Below are 23,138 nucleotides of genomic sequence, written 5' to 3' on the forward strand. Positions count from 1 at the left end.
TGCAACAGATATGGCATACTGTGATTTGTAGCGTGCTAGCAGTGTAGCCACCAACATGCCACATTCAAAAGTTCTGGGAAAACTCATCTCAGAATTCCTATTTTTGCCTTCCTTTGCTCTATACATTTAACTGCTCACACCAGTAGCTGACTCACATAAACAGTGTAAAACTGGAATTTAGAAGTCTCTGAAGTTTGCAAATCCAATGACCAGAAATCCCTGATCACCAAAACTAAAACGTTGCGATCTGTCTCTTTAGACGTTATATTGAGACTGTCAGCTGGTCCCCTTTGATGATTTGAATGCCATATAATGATTTGCACGTGTGAATGGATCATCATGGATAAAGTTTCAGTTCAAGCATAATGTTTTTCCATGGCTTCAGTTTGCATCACCAATACAATGTCAATAGTCTACAAATCATGATATCACAACAAACCTTTGTAAATTAAAAACAGTTTGTCCTGCAGAAAGAGATTAGCAATGTAATCCTATATCTGTCTTATCAATAATAAGCGTAATTGAATTCAATGGGGCTTAATTCCAGTAAGTATATATGTGATTACAGCCTCAAGGTTGCATTTCAAACACACTTATGGAGGAGGAATTCCCATCTGAGTAAACACGGTTATACAAGTACTTTGGACCAAAAGAAGGCGTCATTCTGATTGTATTTTAAACATGCCTGGTTTAACTTTTCCCTAAATATTTCAAGTTCTTTCCAAGATAAATTTCAGGGAAAAAATAGTTCTAGTAAAATGGAGAGGTGTAAAAGGCAGACTTATACTACTTCTAACCTGTTTAGCCAAATAAAATCTCCCAGTTCAATGGCTTAACCATGAAAGTCATTGAACCTCTTAGTTTCATTGCCTTCCTGGAACCCTAGAATAACTGAGCTGGTCACTTGACAGAACTTAGTCCATAGTTGGTGGGTGATGGACTACGTGCCTCATTAAATGCATGGAAATAAGCCAATGGGGAAAATGACAAAAATGCTGGAATACTTTGTAAATCAGGCTGGAGGCTGTATTTGAAAATATTCACGTGTGCAATTCAAAGACTTATTTCCAAACAGATCAACTCAGAAACAGACCTCATCACAGAATATAAGATACTACTTCCAAGGAAAGTACAACAAAATAGCTAAAAGTATTAATATTTAAGGATGAGTTTGAACAGAGAGACGGAGGGAGGGAGAGAGCTAGCTATTTGAATAGGTTGCTTGAAGACTGAGAAAGTTTGGCTTAAGAAAATTCAGGAAAAAAAGTTATTCCAAGGAGATATGGGGCAGAAAAAACATGTAATGTTTGTAATACTGTTGCTGAAGGCTTTCATGGCCAGAATCACTAGGTTGCTGTGAGTTTTCTGGGCTGTACAGTATGGCCATGTTCCAGAACCATTCTCTCCTGACATTTCGGCCACATCTATAGCAGGCATCCTCAGAGGTTGTGAGGTATATTGGAAGCTAAGCAAGGGAGTTTTATATATCTGTCGAAGGCACAGGATGCGAGAAAGAACTCTTGTCTGCCTGAGGCAAGTGTGAATGTTGTAATTAATCACTTCGATTAGCCTTAATGGCCTTGCCAACTTCAAGGACTGGCTTCTTCCTGCCTGGGGGAATTTGTTGGGAGGTGTTAGCTGGCCCTGATCGTTTCATATCTGGAATTCCCATTTTCAGAATGTTGTACTTTATTTACTGTCCTGAATTTAGAGTTTTTTTACTGGTAGCCAGATTTTGTTCATTTTCATGGTTTCCTCCTTTCTGTTGAAATTGTCCATATACTTGTGGATTTCAATGACTTCTCTGTATAGTCTCACATGGTGGTTGTTAGAGTAGTCCAGCATTTCTGTGTTCTCAGATAATATGCTCTGTCCAGGTTGGTTCATCAAGTGCTCTGCTATGGCTGACCTCTGGTTGGGATAGTCTGCAGTGCCTTTCATGTTCCTTGATTCCCCCAGACAGGAATCAGCCAGGCCTTGGAGCTGCGAGGGCATTAAATGCTAATAAAAGTGATTAATTGCAAAATTCAGTTTCCTTCGGCAGACAAGAGTTATTTTCCCACAATTGACAATCTATTTTTTCTATCTTCTAATTGGTCTATTTTCACTTTCATTATGAAAATCAAGTTATGGTATATATTTGTAGATGGCAAAACAGGAGGAAATGTACCTCACACTACCTCCTTCCTACTGCTCAAAAACAGTATCCCTATGACATCAGGTAAGATATAGTTGCTTACCTGTAACTGTGTTTCTTCGAGTGGTGTTCTGTGGAATTCGCACATATGGGATTTTCTCTGCGCCTGCGCAGTGTTCCGGAACCTTCTAGAATCTCTAAATGAAACATTTTGGCGGCAAGCCCCGCCCACTCTCCCCAATAGAGTATATATAGCCCGGTGGGCGGGGCTGGCCCCAGTTCCCAGCCGCGAAGAAGCAGCTGAGCACTGTGGCATGAGTACCGCGGGGAGGATGGGCGGGTTGTGCGAATTCCACAGAACACCACTCGAAGAAACACAGTTACAGGTAAGCAACTATATCTTCTTCTTCGTGGTGCTTCTGTGGAAATCGCACATATGGGAGACTGACAAGCTACTCACCAATGGCGGTGGGTCATGCCACGCATGAGAAGAGGACGGCCCTTCCGAACGCTGCGTCTCTCTTCGCCAGGATGTCCAGCTTGTAGTGCGTGGCGAAAGTGGATGAAGAAGACCATGTTGCCGCCTTGCAAATATCCTCCAACGGAACTCCTTTAAGAAAAGCCTGAGACGTAGCCAACGCCCTCGTGGAATGGGCGACTATCCGCTGTGGAGGATCTTGGCCTGCTAGTTTATACGCTAATCGGATCAGCGACACTATCCAGGATGCCAAGCGCTGAGAGGAGACTGGGGTCCCCAGAGCATCCGCTCGGTATTTTAAAAATAACCTGGTTGACTTCCTGTGGCCCGAAGTAAAATGCTAAGGCCCTCCTCACATCCAAGGAATGCAACGCCACCTCCAGGGGCGATGAGGGGTTCTGGAAGAATGCTGGCAGAGTTAGATCCTGGCTCATGTGGAATCTAGAAACGACTTTGGGTAAGAAAGTGACGTCAGTTCTCAGGACCACTTTATCCTTATGAAATCTCAAGTAAGGCGGGTCCGCCCTGAGGGTGCAAAGTTCAGACACCCTTCTTGCTGTTGTGACCGCCACTAAGAACGCCGTTTTCCAGGAGAGGTGCAAAATATCACACGAGGCCATGGGTTCAAAAGGGGGTTTGGACAACTGAGATAGTACCAACTCCAGGCTCCACGCCGGTGCGGGTGGGGTCACCGGGGGGTGCAAGTTTTTGAAACCTTTAAAGAAGAGCTTGACTAAGGGATCCTGAAAGCACGACTGACCGTCGAATCCCCTCCGATACCAGGAGATGGCCGCCAGGTAGCATTTCAAGGAGGCAAGCGAGAGGCCCAAGGTGGATAGGTGTAATAAGAAGTCTAGGAGTTCCGACGTTGGGGCCGAGACGGGGTCTAGGCCTCTTGCCTCTGCAAACTTACAAAACCTAGACCACTTGTATCTGTACGATTGCTTCGTGGAAGACTTTTGGGCTGCCCGAAGAATGGCCTTCACCGGGGAGGAGAGTCCTTGTTGGGTTCGATCCTCCAAGCTGTAAGTCGTAGAGTTGCCAATTCTGGGTGGCAGACTCTGCCCTGATGAAGCGTGAGCAGGTCTGGGGAGTTGTCGAACCTGATGAAGCTGCCCTTGGCTGCCCTCCATAGTGGCGCAAACCACGGTTGGCGAGGCCACCACGGAGTCACTAGGATGCAGTTGGAGTCATCGCGTAGAATCTTCGTGACCACCCTGCCGATCAGAGGAAGGGGTGGGAATGCGTATAGCAGATCTCCTGTCCAAACAAAACGAAACGCATCTCCTAGGCACCCTGGGGTCGCATTCGGGCGATGACGGGCACAGAAGTTGGGGCAGTGAGTGTTTTCCGGCGATGCAAACAGGTCTATTGCCGGCCACCCCCAACGGCGCGCCAGGAGTCGAAACTCCTTGTTGTTTAGCTGCCATTCGTGGTTGGAGGTGGTCGTTCGGCTTAGGGCATCAGCTAAGGCGTTGTCTTTGCCTGGAAGGTGGACGGCTTGGAGGTTTATCCGTCGATCCACACACCAGTCCCAAATTCTCATGGAAGTTTGTAGCAGGAGCCTGGAATGTGTCCCGCCTTGCTTGTTCAGATAGAACTTCACTGTAGTGTTGTCTGTTACCAATCTGACAGTGTTGCCCCGGAGCAGGCGATCGAATGCATGCAGAGCTCTCTCCACTGCCAGTAGTTCCAACAGGTTGATGTGCAAGGTGCGGTGTTGAGCTGACCAACGACCGTTTATTGTCATGCCGTTGAGATGGGCCCCCCATCCGTCTTGAGAGGCGTCTGTCGTCAATTCGAGTGATGGTGTCGGGGGGTGGAATGGCAGGCCCTTTAGTAGGTTGTGACGCTTCAGCCACCACTCCAGGGATTCCAGGACGCTGGCTGGTGGTCTCAGAAGTGTCCGTTGGCTGTCGAACAACGGGTTGAAAACTTTTAGAAACCAGAATTGGAGTGGTCTCATCCTCAGTCTGGCCAGGTCTACTAGAGATGTTGTTGAGGCCATATGGCCTAAGATAGACTGGACGTGCCACGCCGACGCCTGTCCAGACATACGGAGCTGTGAAATAGAAGCACGGATGGAACGGAACCGTTCCTCTGGTAAGTAAGCCCTTTCGGCGATAGAGTCCATAAGAGCTCCTATGAACTGGATCGTTTGTGACGGATGTAAATGGGACTTTTCCTCGTTGATGATCAAGCCAAGTCCCTGCAAGAAAGACAAGGTGAAGGACACATCAAATTCAAGTTGGGGTCTTGAGTCAGAGACTAGCAACCAGTCGTCGATGTACGGGAAGATCGTGATGCCCCTCTGCCTCAGGGCGGCTGCGACGACTGACATGCATTTGGTAAAAACCCGTGGCGCTGTGGCTAAACCAAATGGGAGAACGTTAAAGGAGTAAATCACATCCCCAATAAGGAAACTCAAGAACCTGCGATGGGAGCGCCTCACCGATATATGGAAGTAGGCGTCACGAAGGTCTACCGTTGCAAACCATGCTCCCTTGCGGAGGAAGGGGAGAATGGTGGCGAGGGTGACCATTCTAAACCTCCGAGCTTTGATGTGTCTGTTGACTACTCTCAGGTCTAAGATGGGGCGTAGGCCTCCACCTTTCTTCTTTATAAGAAAATATCTTGAGAAAAAACACTTGTGAGCCCTCTCGAGCGAAAACTTGGAAATTGCTCCTTTCTCAAACAGCGTAGTTACCTCATCTCGGAGGCACTGTGAGGGTCTGGTAGGACGGAGGGTACCAGTGCGGGGTAGGGACTCAAATTCAATCGCATAACCTCTCTCAATAATATTGAGGACCCATGCATCCGACGTTATCTGTCTCCACGCACCTATAAATGGGCCCAGTCTATTTAGGAACGTGGGGTGCCCTTTCTGCTTTCCAACATGTCGAGGCAATAACATTTGCCCGTAACTAGAAACAGAACCACATAAACTTGGAGAACTTAAACTTGAACTGGATGGCAACCGGGAGTGGGTTCTAGGCTGTGAGCTAGAACCGGCGCCTCTGCTTCTCACCCTGCTTTCCTGCACTTCGGTGCTGAGACTTGAAGGGAAAAGAAGGACGTCTGGATCCCGATGGACGAAAGGAAGGCCTCTGCCGCCCTCTAAACGCTGGAGATGAGGATCTTCTACTTCGATAATACTGTCCCCATCGACGTCTTTGATAGTAGTAGGTCTGCTGAACACCGTACTTGTGAGCTGCCTGTGTCACCTCGTGTGTGTCTTTAATTTGGGCATCTGTGTCCGGGTTAAAAATACCTGCCTCATCTAGAGGAAGGTCCTCGATGACAGACTTAGCCGATGGGGATAGGTTTGCGGCCCGGAGCCAGGCATGCTGTCGTAGGGATATGGCCCCAGCTAGGAGTTTGCCTGAGGCATCAGCCACATTCTTAGCCAGCTCCTTCTGTACTTCCGACAAAAGACACGCCTCTTGCTGGAACGCCTTTGCCAGCGCCTGGTCCTGCATTGGGAGTAGATCAATGTATGGAGCCATCTTCTCCCACAGGTAGGATTGATAAGCACCTGTATAGGCTGTGAAGTGTGCCATCCGAGCGAATAGGCATGCTGATGAATAAAACTTTTTGCCCATACTTTCTAGCTTTTTTCCTTCTTTATCGGTTGGAGTTGGTTGAGACCTCTGCACTGCCTTAGGTTGGGTAGCGTCTACTACCTTAGAATTCAGTCTGGGTTGCTTTGCCAGCCACTGGGCCCCTGAAAGCTCAATCTTGTATAAAAACTCCGCCCTCCTGGGGCTTGCAGGAAGGGAGGCTGGGGAGACTCCTTCATTCTTTACCAGTTCTATGAGATATGGCAGTGACGGCAGGGATGTAGTTAAAGGCCCATGCTGCTTGGAAGAGGGGTAAACTGGATCCTCAACAACTTTAACAGGCTTTGGAGCCGGCAGATTGAGGGCCCGCGAGAGTCTAACTAGAAGCGCTGAGAAAGTCTTAAAATCTTCCCCAGACCCAGGGTCAGTAACATCATGGGGGTCTAAAACTACTGCCTGGGCTTCCAGTGACTTGTCTTCAACTCCACTAGGGGCTTCTTCCTGCTGCGGAGGGACAGGCGTCCTAGGAAGGGAAGCTCCGGAGGTGGATGCCATTTCAGCCTGCGTTTCAGTCCCTGGGCGCATGCGCACCATAGGCATCGCTGGGGCGTGGCGTTGGCTGGCCTCCTCCAATGGCGCTGGCTTTGTGGGGGCGTGGCCATGGCGGCTGTCTTCCAATGGCGCTGTCGGGCCCGACGCCATGGAGGCGTGGCTTCGCGCCGGTGCCGAGGCAATGGCAAACTGCCTATAGGGCTCCCAAGGGTCGAATCCAGGAGGAAAAAATGGGTATGGAGGCAGCCCCTGTCCATAAAAAGGGTATGGAAGACAAGGGGCTGAGGAGCTGGCCCTGCCATACCAGTAAGTAGAGCCTTCACGAGGTGGGGATGAGGAGTCAGCAGAGCTGGCTGAGGCAGCTCCTCGCCGGCGGCGGGTTGATCGACCACGTCTGGGGCGCTTAGGAGAGGGAGGGGGGCTGCTCGAGCTGGAGCTGGAGCTAGACCTTCTGCCCCTTCTTTCTCGGTTCCGCGCCTCCTGCAGTACGCTCGGTGGTGACGGCACCGGCTGGGCAGGGATAATTCCTGATAAGGAAAGCGCTTGCGAGGCCTGAGGTTCGATCGGAGTCAAGGGAGGGGGGTTGTCCGATCTTGGAGAGAGGCTTGCCCTCGGTTGGCACTGAGGCAGCGGCTTGGCCCGTGGGGCCTTATTGAGATGTTTTGTTTTCTTGGTTTTCTTTTTGCCTTCCTTCAGGCCCTTAGATGGCTGTGCCACAGTGGTGGGTACTGGCTCTTCTAATCTGGGCGCCTCTTGGGTGATACTCTGCAAGGCCTCTCGAGGTGGTGGACACGAGGGCTCAACGGCCTCATCACCTCCAGCGGCCGATGGGCTTGGCCGGGACTCCTGGGCCCCTGGGGCATTTGGGGCTAGCGCCTGTTCATATAGCAAGGCTTTAAGCCTCGATTCTCTATTTTTCCTCGCTTGGGGGGTAAAACCTCTGCAGACTTGGCAGGATTGAGGGTTATGGCTCTCCCCCAGGCAGAGGAGGCATTTGGCGTGGCCATCCGCCTCAGGGAGTGTGCCCCCACACGCATCACATTTTTTAAAGAAGGACGCCATTAATACTGGCCTTAATTAAGAGTAGTCAAGTCCTTTCCTAGGTCTGTAGGGCGGAGAGAGGCAAATCAGATCTTTTCCGAGGTACTTTCCGAGGTCAAATAGGCAGGAGAGAGGCAACGGGTGTCCAAAAAACAGTCCAGGTCAAACCAGTAGGCCAAAAATAAAGTTTGAGATACTCAAGGTTCCTAACTGCTGCTGAGCGGCAGAGAAAAAGAACTGGGGCCAGCCCCGCCCACCGGGCTATATATACTCTATTGGGGAGAGTGGGCGGGGCTTGCCGCCAAAATGTTTCATTTAGAGATTCTAGAAGGTTCCGGAACACTGCGCAGGCGCAGAGAAAATCCCATATGTGCGAATTCCACAAAGCACCACGAAGAAGAAACAGAGTTGACTACAGTGTCTTATCAGAGAGTCAGTATGGTATAGTGGTTTGAGCATTAGACTATGGAGACCAGCATTCAAATCCCCATTCAACCATAGAAATCCACTGGATGACCAATGCCCCAATGTGGGACCGGAAATGGATAACTTGAGGTGTCCAGATGCCGTTTCAGCCTGATCCATTTCAACCTGGAATAAACCCAATCATCCAGGTTCATTCCAGGTTTAAAAGATACCAGACGACAATTTAAAAGATATTGACAAGTTAGAACATGTCCAGAGGAGGGCAACTAAAATGATCAAAGGTCTGGAGACCAGGAACCCTTATGAGGAGAATCTTAAAGAGCTGGGTATGTTTAGCCAGCAGAAGAGAGGGTAGAGATGAAAAATGCTTGCCATGTATAAATATGTGAAAGGCTGTCATAAGGAAAAGGGAGCAAGCTTGTTTTCTGCTGCCCTGGAGACTAGGACTCAGAGCAATGGGTTCAAATTACAGGAAAGGTGATTCCATCCGAACATTAAAAAAAACTTCCTGATTGCAAGAACTGTTCAGCAGTGGAACTCTCTGTCTTGGAGTGAAGTGGAGGCACTTTGGAGGTTTTTAAACAGAGGTTGGATGGCCATCTGTCAGGGGTACCTTGATTGTGCTTTTCCTGCATGGTAGGAGGTTGGATGATTCTTTTTTGAGAAGAGTTAAGCTGCAGTACTTATACTGACCTGTGGGTAAGCCAACCCAGGTTTTTTGGGTAGATTTTTTGGACTCAAATTACTAGATGTAATTTATGTTCAGTGTTATGCAGCACTGAACAAGCTGTTAGTTTTTCTCCCTAATCTAAACTATCGAAAATGTAGGATTTCTCCTCCTCCTTCAAAAATTCAACGTAACTTCACCAGAAAGATATGTAGTAACATCAATAGCTCTATTTATCAAGAGACACACTTGTAAAAATGGTTCAGGAGAGTGTAGATTTTGATCTTACATACACAGTTCTCATTCCAGTGCCAGGATTAGCTGTCCTTTTGGTTGTACAAGCCACTTTGAACACATGTTTCATGCCAGCATCAAATGTGCATATAGGTGTGTACAAGTGAGCAGATCATGCATATTTTGAGATAACAGAAAATGTAAATTTTGGTATCTCAAGCCAATTCAAAGATCCTCTCTCTTCAATCCATACTCTGCTGCAAGACTGGGAACTGCATTACCCTGAAGCTGTTGAATTCTAACTCCCAGCATTCCCCAGCATTGGCTATGCTCAGTAGGGCTGATGGGCTGCAATCCAGCAACATCTGGAGGGTCACAAAATTCCCATCCATGTTCTAGAATGAACTCTGTTCATTAAAGATTAAGTGCCCTTAGCTTTGATCATGTTATGAACTGGTCCCAGAACTGAGAGAAATCCCCACTTTTGAAAATGAAATATCAAAAATCCCACCAGGTAAACCCATTTATATATCTGTATCAGTTTAGTAAATCATGTAATAATTGGTATGACTGAAACGGCATCAGGACCATCTAGTGGTAAGAAAATGACATTACATATAAAAATACATTTCTTCATGGTGATTACTTCAAGGTTGATTGGATATAATAACCTAAAAACCATTAGACAGCTGAAAAAATAGGGCCATCAAGGATTAAAGAACAATTAAACACCTGCTTTTAAAAGTTAATTGATCTGTTCATAATTTAAATGTACCATTTAATAATTAAAAACCAGTATCCACTGTTTAGAGCAAGAATATTTTATCCTACTATGTTGTGTCTATTACAGTTCTGTGGACAGAACCAAAGTTTCTAGAAGACAGTTTCTGCTTAACCTATACCCACTGATAACACTCTGTCTCTGCCGATTATATTGATTACGTTTCATATCAAGCAAGTGAATTGGTGCAGAAATAAAATATTATGTAGGTAAACTGTGTAGATTTTATATTCATTTAAACTTTCAACAACAAGGCATTGTACTGGGCCTGTCTCTATATTTTTTCTGTATTAATAGTCCAGAATGATTTCCAGTTGGCTACAACATAGATATTCTAATAGCTTTGCATAATAGCTCCCTAGAAAACCATGGCTGGATTCAACTTTGGTTGGGGTGGCTTAAAAAGAAGACTGGAAACAACAATGAAAATAGAGTTATCAGTTATGCTAGGATTGCCCTCTAGCACATGAAACAGCATGACATTTTGGGTCAGCTGACAAGGAGCATGAGTAGGAAAATGATGTTGCACTCATGCCTTGCTCTAAACAAAATGCTAGATTAGCTAGAACCTTGGGCTGATCCAGCAAGACTCTATGGCAGAGAGGACTCCAGTGTGAATGGAGAATCACAAGAAATGGGGCATAAGAGAAGCAGAATTATTTTCCTAGAAGGAGTAGAAGCAACTTTTATTTCCAAATTCAACAAAGTTTGAACCAACTAATTGTTTCATTCATTTTCATGTGACAAATAAGGAAAGTGGCCCAGGCAATTATAAAACAATAAAAAGGAATAAAAGGAGTTCCCAATGCAAAAATTTTAAATACCCATATCCATAAAATGAAACAAGCATACCTAGAGCTTATTTTTTTATTTTTTTTACTTTTATTGAACTCCTCTTTAAAAGTTGCTATGGTTGTTGTGTCATTAAAATGGAGAGGCCAAAAAAGTTTTCTGCAACCTTAGAGATGCTTAAGCTTAAGATGTTTTTTGGGTGTTTTTTTTTAATAAGCTGCCATGGACTGCAAGCCACTTAATTCATCAGCTACAGTCCTTGGACATTTCTGTCCAATAAGGATTTTAAAATGCCAAAGATCTTTTATTGGTTATGTAAGAAAAGATACCAAAGGTGTCCCCTTTGAAATTCAAACTAAGAGTTGTGTCAACAACAAACAGAAAAGTTTCATTATTATAGCAGATATTCTGTGATCTCTACTCTAAAGACTATGTGAATGGGTTGAGTATTTTAAAATCTTAGATGTGGAATGTTATCAAAAACATGTACAACATTGTTTATTTTAACAGTTCAATCTTCAAAGCAGATCCCATAGTACATGATTCAGATCACGCTTTGCTGTATAAGTTATTTAACTCATGAAAAGATGCAGATATATCTTATGTATGTTTATTTAGAAATACATCTTAGTTCTACACTTATTTCCAGGTAAGTGTCTGTAAGAGAGTAGCCCCACACAGATGCTTCAGCCAGAAAATAAAAATAGCAGGATGGAAAAGTTCCTGTTACAACAATAGGGTAAATTTCAAATAATTTGAAAGTTTTATCAGTCTTTTGAATAAATATTTTAATCTTTATAACAAAATTTTGTTATTTAAACTATGTATTCCCAATACAGTTAAGTAAGAGATGTTAAAAAGGTTTGACTATAAAATTCACACTTGAAATCATATACTATAGATAATGTAGATAGAATATACACCAATATAGTCTTATTTGCTTTTAATAGCAAAAGAAAAGTCTAATTACAACCTGCATTTCACAATGCATACATTACTACTATTATTTTCAGTGGCAGATAGTAACATATTCCAAGACTAAACTGGATTGATTACTCATGTTTGGGCCTATTCAAATCAATAGAGCAAGCTAAACTTAATTTAAAGTTCTTTTGTAAGCACAACTACATCTGGATCCAACCATTGGTGCCATCATACTTTAGGGCATTGCTCAGACTACCTCACTCTCAATCAGCGACAGGTTCCCATAACAGCCTCTTAAGAAATTGATCACCAGCAGTGTGTCTTAGCAGACTCTAAATGTAGTAACTGCTAATGTTCACTAAGCTTGGACAAACTGGCATGAGACGTCTGTAGTTTTAGATTCTGATTGGCTTCCTTGGTTATCTCACACTAATTGAAATCTGCCTTGTTCACGGTGTCATCCAAGTGGAATGAGCAAATCCTACTATTCCTGCTCTATTCCCTCTTTCTTGCTGCTCCTCAGTGGAGTATTCATGGATTTTAGCCACTTGTCCCAACTTCCTCATCTCTTGTGCCCTTGCTTTGTTAGATAATGCCCCTACGGATTATATCCTTTTATAGCTAGAAAAAATTCCAATGACTTTGAAAAATTGCAAAATAAACCCTTTATCTACAAAAATCACAGAAACAGTGAAAAGATTTCATATAAGAACTGTCTGCTGTCTGCAACTAGTAAATGTTCCATTACTGAATTATGGATCACACTAATTACAAATTCATAGTAAGCAGCACGTACACACCCTTTTACTATGTTAGAAATGTCTGTTTTCGTCCATAAAGAGTGACTGGAGACCTTTGCGAACATTAAGCAATTCCTCTTCATGCTGTGATTTTAAAAATAAATTATATTAGGTTTTACTTTTTAAAATTGTTTTTATAAACAATATAAAGGTAACTATAATACAAAACGAAAAAATAACAGCATATTTACCATTTCCTTAAGAAATCTTTCTTGGATTCCCTTCATATGTGCTTTCATTTGATGCATCTAAAATATAACCAAAACTTTAATTCAATCTTTAATACAGTCACTGAGGATAAGTTCAAGTCACATGACTTCACGGTGCTTCCAAAAATGATCAGCCTTCTAAGAGTCTCTGGAAGATGGGGTTGTAATACGCTTTCAGAAGAGACCATCTCCTTCCACACACTTATCTATAGTCTCTTGGATCTACCATGCTCCTTGATTCCAAACTTCTGGTAACTGAAGGATACAACACCACATTTTTAAAGAGTTTTGTGGTACATTTTATTCTTGCTGAACATTTGTCTGTAGTTTTTAGTATGCAGACTAATAAAAATATCCAGAAGAGGCCTCCCCTTTATCTAGTATATGGTTCTAAGGCATGTTTGTTAGACCAACCTATCAGATAGTGTATCTACTATTTGAAAAGAAACAAGCTGAGAGCAATAAAGCAGAGATGTGACTTGTGTGAATAACTCTGCCATAGTTTGTGAGACTTATTTAGTGTTCGAAATTTATCAAGGCAGAATTATCTGCTATCAGCTAAGACCAAATGGAAGGTTGCAAGGCTACATGCTAATACATGCAGACAGGAGATGGAAATCAGTTAATTAATATTCCACCTTTCTACCAAGTGAGGATTCACGGCAATGTACATTTTAAAAAACACAATCCAATTAAAACACTTAGTATAAAACGTAAAATACAAATATTTTGGGGTGAGAGGTGCCTTTTAATTTAAATTGGTCATGTACCTGATGTCAAGCCTGCCTTAAACTAGCTGCATTCTTTTAAAAATCTACTAAAAGAAAGGAAATGCAAACAAAGCCAGTTCCAGATATATGAAGAGCAAAGGTAAATGGAATAAAAGCAAAGAAGCCACACAAGCCTTATATATGTAGATTTTAAAATTTGTAAATTTAAACAACACATTTGTGTATGAAACATATATATGAAAGCAAGATGCTTGCAGGGAAGCTGGAACCGAGCTCTGTTTGTTGTCATGTAACATGCAAAATAGTCCACCAACTTGGCACACTAACCATTTCCAAGGTAACATCTAACATTTATGTCAGCTCTTTCTCTTAAATAATCTGCCACTGAAATTGGCATTTTCTCAACCAGTTCTTAAAATCTCAATGTGAAATGGAGGGCATTATTACTGAAAAGAGAATCCCAGCATGAGAACGCTTTGTTATTTCACAAACGCACTTGTTACTCTGTTAGCTATACTTTTAGGGACACTGCAGCCTAAATACTGTTGTTAGTTTAATTAAAGTAGATCAATTCAATTAGCTGTATTTGTATACATGCTAACTCACCATTCAACTGCTCATTGAATAGGTCTATTTTAGTAGATACTGACAAGATGCCATCTGAAAAAGGGAAGCTACTACAGATTAGATTTTTCCCCCTTTCTGACATACCTCAGAAACAAAAACAAATTCCTCACAGTCAGCTGTATCATAAATGTTCTTTTCGAATGATGTTTTAAGATTCTGGAGCCTAAGAGGGTACAAATCAAAATGTCTGTTAAAAATAATAATATTTGGATCGTACAATATAACATAGCCACATTTCCTTATGAGGATGTTTAGATAACAATAAATGCAACTTATACTATATCTATCTATCTATCTATCTATCTATCTATCTATCTATCTATCTATCTATCTATCACACACACACATCAAAATGTCATTTCAGTATTTTACAATAAATGATTGTAGTTTAATCATACAACTATAACTACTACTGAATCAGCCGAGCATTCCATTTCCAGCAATGTCCAATCAGATGTTTCTGAGAAACCTAAGAACAGGTCAGTAAAGCAAAAGAATTCACTTCCTGTTCCTGATCTATTAGTTGGTATGCAGTGGCCTCCAAACATTTATTCATCATGGTCAATAGCTGTTGATTAGATATCTTCTATAAATTTGTCTATTTTCCTTTTATAGTTAGTTTTGTGGCAGTAAATTCCATAAATTATCTTTTACATGAAGATGTTTCCCCCCTCTCTATCATAAATCTACAACCAATCAATTTCATTAGATGAACTAGTATCAGAAGAAAATATATTTCAGCATTTTCTATATGCCACACATAATGTTATAAACCCTTATTAAAGCTCCTCCATTTTCTGTGAGGCCTGATTTTACCCATGCTTACTCAGATGTGCCACAGTTCATGATTTTATATCCAAGCAATTGTGCACAATACTCCTTTAAGCTCTGCAATATATTTTTGAGGTGGGGTGACTAGTTTTTTTCGTGTCAGGGGCGACTTGAGAAACTGCAAGTCACTTCTGGTGTGAAAGAATTGGCCGTCTGCAAGGATGTTGCCCCGGGGACGCCCGGATGTTTTTGATGTTTTACCATCTTTGTGGGAGGCTTTTCTCATGTCACTGCATGGAGATGAAGCTGACAGAGGGAGATCATCTACGCTCTCCCCGGGTTGGATTCGAACCGGCAACTTTCAGGTCAGCAACCCAACCTTCAAGTCAGCAGTCCTGCCAGCACAAGGTTTTAACCCATTGCGCTATCGGGGGCTCCAGTAACAAAAATGTAACTGCACTATAGATCTACATACGGTAAAAAAGGCAGAGTACTGGTGGTTTTATCTGGCAGTATCTGAAATATGACATTATTTCAACTTCAGTTTGTAATGATTCATTAAAGCATTTTGTGTAACAAAGGGTGGTTCTACACAAGCATTAAAATGCAATTCCAAGCCATCTTGACAGTGGGGCGGCGACAAAACATACACCACAATGTGTGCTGTAGCCAGAAACAGTGTATTAAAAGAACTCATCGAAAATCCCAGAATAAGCCATAAAATGTGCTGAAGCCAACCAGTGTATATCCAATGGAGAGCTGGATTTGAGACAGATAAACACAGATCACTTGTCAGGACAGGGCTAGCACTGACGCATTTTGAAATCTGAAAACAAAGTTGGCTGGAAGATATAGTGTATGGCTGTGTAGAACTGGCCATACACTGATATAGTAGTCTGAATACTCTTGAGAGCCCCAACTATTGAATCAGTTGATTAACTTATGTAAAAACTAACTTAAATAAGTGCACATACACCCCCTCTATATTTGCTCTATCCCCACCTGTTCTTTTTTGTCCCTATCTTCTAGATTTTAAGACTTATAAGGTAGGGTACTATTATCAAGCACTAAGTACATTTATTTACATAACATCATGCACATGGTGCTTGAGAGAACAGAGACATATATAACAATTTAACAAAAAAGCAAATGTATTGATGATGTTGTGTTCCCATAATAAGAAAGCACACTGACCTCTGTTGCTCGTTTTTCTTATATGTGCCATATGTTTCACATTGTTTCTTTGAAAAGTTCTACAATTACATGTAACGTAAGTTTGGATGTTAGGTTATTTACTGTTAAAAACTCACAGTTCATTTTGCACTTTATCATATTATATCTATAACAGTAACAATAAAGAGAATGTATGTCCACATTTCTATCTCTGTCAAGCTTCAAGACCCTGAAAAATAGTTAACTGAAATTAAGGAGACCCTAGAGATCTGCACCTTCAGGTAACTTAATCTTTAACATGAATGGATTAAATTCTAGTTAATTAAAATCTGGTGACAGTTTACCGAAAAAGAGAGCTGGGGAATGACTTATGATATTCTTTTCCTCAGAGGTTTTGTAGGAAACTTCATATAGTACTTCATTATAAAGAGTTCCCAGAATCTTTAAACACTTTAGAGGAAGGAGAGAGGATAAAGGGTGGCAGGGAGAGAGAGCAAAAAAGATCTGCTATTTATTACTAGGGAGAAGAGAATGAACAGAGAGAAAGACTAAATAAAAACCTTAGTGGGATCCAGAGTGAGAGAAAAGTGAGAGGAGAAAATGAAGCAAAACTGCAGGGTAAGAGAGAGACAAAGCTATCTAGAAATAAAGCTGGAGATAGGTGTGGGATATTCATTTCACCAGTGGACCTACATGAGGCTTCCCTGTGTTGGGCATTGGACCTTTTCAAATGGGAATGAAACAGAAAGGAGGTGAACATGAGGCAAGATGCGAGGGTAAGATGAGTGAAAAATAAGTAAGATAAAATGAAAGGAGAAACTGATGAAATAAAGGAAGAGATAGAAAGAGAAAGAAAACGAAGGTAAAGAACTAAGGAGTCTTGTACCTCTTAAAAATGGGTACTTTGGCTACTTAATTGCAGTCTCTATTTGCTTTCACAATGACTGAAGACGACTGAAGAGAACCTCCTATGTGTTCCACCTATAATACACTCTTGGGAGGATACAAAAGGCCTTCTTTGCTATGGAACCCTGCTTAGAGGAGGGATTTGGTGTCATTCCAATACTAAATAAAACCCTTGAGGTCTAACATATTTTATTCAAATCTGCATATGCATTTTACATTGCTTTAACCAGCTGTAATTATGGCTTTTGTCAAATTATTTAAAATGTTTTCTGTTTAAATGTTTTGTGTATATTTTCAAACTGGTCAAAATATGCTGCCTTAAGATCATATGACATATGATGGAATATAAATGGCTGAGATGTTGAAACAAAATATATAGTTATGACAGACCTACATATGCAAGTCCCAAAAACTAATTTAAGAAGCCAAGCAGGAGCACTGACATAGATTCCTAAGGCAATGTGAGAGTGAAGAATCATCTACCACACCTCAAAAACCAAGGACAATTTCTGACAAGCAGCTACAAGGACCATTGCAAGTTCTGTTGCAACTGTTTGTCACAAAACATTGCTGGTAGAAGAGGAGATGCTTCTTCACTCATCTCTTCCTCCTCAATGTCCCACATTGGTGGTGCTGTCTGATTTATAGGGTGGGTTTTGGAGTGCACTCTTAATTGTTGCCCTGGTACAATGACAATAAAAATAAATTCAAAAATCCAGTTTATGAGACTGTAAACACTGTACAAATATCTAAATAAATATCTACCTAAATAAAATCAGTCACAAACAACAATGACTACATTTAATAAAGTTTTTTACTCTCCAAGAAACTGTTCCTGAGCCAACCATAAATTACATCGGACGTATGTCTCTGTTTTGACATTCTAAAGCCAACAGACATAGCCACTTATCAGGCTTTTAATGTGATATTTGAATCACAACTTGCATATCTGGAGAAATTTACAGTAGTGTGAATCAGGTAGACAAGAACATCCTGAATTGCAATGTCATTACTTTTCAAAGTATGCTTCATGGTGACAGGTGTTTTCAATGGTTTTGATTTTGGACCCTTGCATCCACACAGAAAAATGTTAATAGGTAAAGGTTTCTGCTCCAGATCTCTTCATCAGAGTGCTCTTATGGCACAAGAGCAACCAGCTAAACTAAGCAACAAATATGGTTTATGTGGTAATGGTGATGATAAACTGCGTGCATGAGTCAACAATGAACAGTGTGAGCTCTGGAAGATTAAATTTTGATGGTGGGGAAATTTCTAAAATTTTGAGCTGCAGGGAGTGACGAGTAATAAATTCAATAAAATTATTACCGTACATTATTATTATTATAACAACAGATTGTTTTTGCCTTCTGACAGCAGTTTAAATAACACACTTCTTTTTGACATTCTACATTTGAAATATAACAAATTTAGGTAGTTCAATATTTCTATGAATACAATAACATACTGAAAATTCTTTTTCCATATTCCTTAAGGCTTGCGAATCTCTTTCAAAACTTTCAATCTCTTTAATCAGATGAGAATGAAGATTTTGCAGCTGTTGATCCCTGCAAAAAATATTACAAAAACAACTAAAAGTATACCAAATATCAGATCAGGATCAGGGTTTTACTTAGCTTCTGCAAAGCTTGGGTTGTGGCTTCTTTGATTGCGCTTACCCAGCTCAATGCAATCATTTTGGCAGTCCATGATATCTATAGAACATCAGCATAACATTTCAACCAGCTTTCACAACCACAAATATCCTCTTTCTAATTCTGTCCATGAGACCTTCTATGTAACATATTCAGGAGCCTGTAGGGGCTGACTTAGGAAGGAGGAGCCAAGGAATTTTCAATTCTTCCAGCCAAAATGCTCATGCACAAAATTATATCAGTTTATATCTTTTTATCTTTTTATTTTATTTATTTTATTTATAGTTTATATCAATACAATATATTGTTTTTAACTAACGACTGCACTAACCTGTGCTTATGTAATTCACTATTCATGGTATCCATATGCTGGTGAACTGTTTTCAGTGATTGTTTTGTAAAATTGTCAATTCTCTTTGTTCGACTCTGAAAACAAAAAATAAAAGTAATCTTCTTAAAAATTACAAGGCCCATGAAAAAAATGCCTCCATATATCATTTGATGGTCAACAACAGTCTATAGCTGTATAGACTCTGTACTATCAGAGTTTAGTTGCCATGAAGGAACAAAACTGACAAAATAACTGTGAATGGGCGCTATTTGAGGCATAACCTCAAAAGGGTCTCCACCAAAAAAAGAAAAGAAAATGTTATATAAATTAAAAAAAAAACAACAAAATTGATCCAATAGAAATATCAAGAAGATACTTCCATCTCCCTCCCTCTAGCCTCCTGTGAATATTTAATGAGGTTACTGATGTGGTAGTTGGATGAGAACTAAGTAGAAAAATGGGAACATTTGGAAAATTAGAGTTCTTATTAATACAAGGGTTGAATGAAAAGTAATGCCTCCACCTTTGTAACTCCTCAACAGATGGCAGTACTGGTATGCGGCAGGTACTGGCTTGTTCAGTAGACTCTCTTCTGCAGTTCCATTTGGCAGGAAACCTTAGCATTGAACGGTTGTGTTGTTAAAGTGCGAAGTATGGAACCCTGTGCAGACGGTCGGTCAATGCGACTTAAGCAACATGCAGTCATTGAATTCTTGACAGCAGAAGGTGTTGCCCCAAAGGGGCTTCATCAGAGAACGCAAGCTGTTTATGGTTATTGTGTTGTGAGTACTGTGCTTTGTTAGGCGAGTAAGTTTAAAGATGTTGAGCTGAGAACATCTGACTTGCGTGACAAAAAGTTGGACGTCCTGTGACAGCAACCACCGAGTTCACAAGCAAAAGGTTGACAGATTGAGTTAGGACAATCGTCGTATCACTCAGAGAGAAATTTCAAACATAATCAGCATTTCACAAGAACGTGTGGGTCATATTATTGCTTTGCTGTAGATCTGTGCACGATGGGTACTGTGAGATGCTGGTTGCTGGTTGTCAACTTCTTCCGTGACAGCTTCAGAAAACTTGTTCATCGTTGGCAGAAATGTATCCAATTGTCTGGTGATTATGTGGAAAAGTGAATAGGGGTAGTTAAAGAGCACATTCTAAGGATTATTTCTGTGTTTGAGTTATTAAAAAATTCCCATCCAAATCCAAGTAACGAAGGTGGAGGCATTACTTTTCATTCAATCCTTGTACTATAGCATGAGGGCAGAGGGATCAAGAAGAACAGTCTACATTACAAGTTGCATCTTAAGAATTATCAGCAGTATATAGACTCCAAATAGATTACCAATAAAGATGTGCATTAGATATACATAAAAGGCTCACCTGGATTTTTCTAGCAAGCTCTTTATGAAGCTTCTGATAGATCATTCCTATACTTGAACTGTCAGCATCCCAGCTATCTCCATCAAATACAGATATGTCATTGACAGATACAGTAGACATACTTTCAGAAACTGTGGGGGAAAAGATAATGTAATATGACACATGCAATTTTGCACAATATTTTTACTATGGCTGTCATTTAGATAGATAGTCCTGTAGTCAGGTAGGACAGCCATATTTCTAGATATTTATATCTTGGCTTTCTCCCAGTATGGAAGCATTGGGAGGATGCAAACAGCAAGTGGGGCCGGGCTGTGGTGCAGGCTGGTGAGCAGCCAGCTGCAATAAATCACTCTGACCAAGAGGTCATGAGTTCGAGGCCAGCCCGTGGCGGGGTGAGCACCCAACAATTAAAAATAAAAAATAACCCCTGCTCGTTGCTGACCTAGCAACCTGAAAGATAGTTGCATCTATCAAGTAGGAAATTAAGGTACCACTTATAAAGTGGGGAGGCTAATTTAACTAATTTACGACTCCATAATAACCATTCAGCCGCCATTGGAATGAGGAAGTGCCGTCGCAGTGGACGATGAAGCAGCTGCTCCCCCTGTGGCCGGAATCAAACATCCCCTCAGGAGAAGGTTAAATTGCCTCTGTGTCTGTCTGTCTTTGTTCTATGTGTATATGGCATTGAATGTTTGCCTTATATGTATATGCAATGTGATCCGCCCTGAGTCCCCTTCGGGGTGAGAAGGGCAGAATATAAATACTGTAAATAAATAAATAAATAAACTGCCAATCCCTCCATTATTCTTTGGCAGAAATGATAGTAGGTTGAGATCTTAAAAAAGGAAATACTCTAACTAAACGTTGCACCCGAGCCTTGAAACACCTTTTCACCCAGCACCACACCAGAATCCAATAATACTAACTACAGTAGTTTATTAAGAAAAGCATGCACAAAGAGGAAAAAATGACATTTTCCAAAATAGAAGTAGAAAAGGAACTATAAAATAGCAGTAGACCAGGTACAAAAAAACAGTAATTCAAAATTGGCAAGGTACATGAAATCCAGGAAGTTAAGATCACAGGTATAAATCCATAAGCACGGAAGCAGGAAGTTTTTCCAAAGCAAAACCTCTTTCAGGAAATAAGCAAACACAGGAAACTTGAATCATGAATTTGAGAGCTGAAACAGAAACCTGAACCTTTTAAAAACATTGTCTGTTCTGAAAAACATCAAGTAAACATAACTTAATTTAAGCCCAAGACCGACCAAGAAGTCATGAGATCATGCCTCACACACTTGGGTTTCAAATACTTCCCACGGAGTCTCTCTGACCACCTAATTAAGCTATCTGTGATGCCTCATGGGCCTTGTAGTCCTGTTCCTAGTAATATTGTGGCAGATGAAGATGAAAACATGGGGTTTTCGCTGGTTCAACAAGAGCCGGAGTCTCTTCACCTGCCGGATGTTGATGTTTGCCCTCAGGAATTCAGTAAACCAGGCCTTGGACAGTACTCCCCTCCGTTTCCCAGGAAGGAATCTTATTCTAGAGACAGAGGAGTTAGAGAGGCCCAACGGAGAAGTTTACGGATTGCTGCCAAACAACAGGCTGATTAGGCCTGCTTCCCTTGGGAAATTCTAAGGAGTCTTGCATCTGGACAGAGTTGGGTTTCGCTTCTTGTTCTCTAGGGAAAGAGATTTGTTGGCGGGAAAACGAGACCCAATATAGGTGTTTGGCGCGGGAGATTCTTTGTGGAGTCAATCGATCAGCTTCAGGAGAGAGATCGTGTGTGGACTTCATAACCCCAGTTCCTTGCTTCCCGGATCAAGCTTTCGAGCCTTTGCCTTGCCTTGCTGTGTATTCACGGACCCTGCTCCACGCTTCACGTTTTGCCTTGTTTCTAGTCACGGACCTAGCCAAGAACCAAGTTTATTTCCAGCCTTGTTGTCAAGCTTCATTGGACTCTAAGACTCTGACATTTCCCCACACTATTGCTTGGCAAAAGTGTGTGTTTCGGTCAAGTGGATTAAAACTTTGAACTCTAATATCATTTATTGGACAATACATTTTTGGACTATATTTGACCTCATTTGAAAGCTCTGCTTCTGAACTATATTCTTCACTTGTTTTTATTGCTTTTAATTATTTCCTTAATAAAGATATTAGATAGAGATTGGCCTCCGTGTACGGTTATTGGTGCCCAGCAGCCAGGGGTCTGACACTATCCTTCACTTCTTCTGTGTGACCTAATCTGATATTGTGAGAAAAGTCCCTATCAGCTGAAGGCCAATTCCCAAGAGAAATTGACTTTTCCCTTGTTGCTAAGGAACGAACATTGGAATCCAAAACATCCTCGGTCTCATCTTCAACTGCCTGCACTTCTCTCTGATCTAAGGCCTGCAATTCACCCTGATCACATATAAACTCCTCCTGATCACACACAAACGCCTCAATTGGAAACCCATCATCCTCCTTGCCCTCTGAGAAATTCCCAACCTCTTTCTGAGTCCCAACACTATCCCCCTAAGATCCTCCCCCCGGCCCTCCCCGAGGCCTAGGCTTGGCGAGGTAAGAACAGTGAAAACGGGCCACCAAATCCAAGGCATGAACATCACAGGCATTAGCCCATACCCAGCCCATTCCACCAAATACTGCAAATGATGGCATCGTCGTTTCGAGTCCAAAATGTCCGCCACCTCAAATTTATAAGCAAACTCCACCATCAAAGGCAGCGAAGCCCAATTATCTTGTTGGTAGTTCACAAAGGAACGTAGATATTGCTCCAAAGTTGTGTTTGTCTTTTCCATCTGTGGGTGATACGCAGTAGACATTTGGGCCTCAATTCCCAGCAGCCTCTGCAGAGCTTTCCAGAAAGGCAAAGTACACTGGGCCCCGGATCAGTGACCAGACTTTTAGGAAGTCCATGTGGATGTAAAACATGATGCAAGAACAAAT

The 23,138-nt window shown here is 41.8% G+C and overlaps 1 protein-coding gene across 5 annotated transcripts in view; it reads right to left on the reverse strand.

The window, feature by feature from the left end:
* Window positions 1-11,264: 11,264 nt before the first annotated feature.
* The window catches only part of sycp2 (synaptonemal complex protein 2), a 69,408-nt gene continuing 57,534 nt past the window's right edge, over window positions 11,265-23,138 (reverse strand). For 3 of the 5 annotated variants that reach the window (XM_062978995.1, XM_062978994.1, XM_062978998.1), the window contains 7 exons: window positions 20,176-20,306; window positions 18,793-18,887; window positions 18,275-18,374; window positions 15,925-15,983; window positions 14,044-14,122; window positions 12,584-12,640; window positions 11,265-12,476 (listed from right to left, as the gene is read on the reverse strand). In XM_062978995.1, coding sequence (XP_062835065.1) covers window positions 12,405-12,476; window positions 12,584-12,640; window positions 14,044-14,122; window positions 15,925-15,983; window positions 18,275-18,374; window positions 18,793-18,887; window positions 20,176-20,306 — 593 coding nt within the window. In that variant the 3' untranslated portion in view covers window positions 11,265-12,404. The remainder of the gene's footprint in view (window positions 12,477-12,583; window positions 12,641-14,043; window positions 14,123-15,924; window positions 15,984-18,274; window positions 18,375-18,792; window positions 18,888-20,175; window positions 20,307-23,138) is intronic. The other 2 variants (XR_010005640.1, XM_062978997.1) reach the window with 2 other exon arrangements.

This window comes from Anolis carolinensis, chromosome 4, assembly GCF_035594765.1.
Source record: "Anolis carolinensis isolate JA03-04 chromosome 4, rAnoCar3.1.pri, whole genome shotgun sequence".
Taxonomy (NCBI): domain Eukaryota; kingdom Metazoa; phylum Chordata; class Lepidosauria; order Squamata; family Dactyloidae; genus Anolis; species Anolis carolinensis.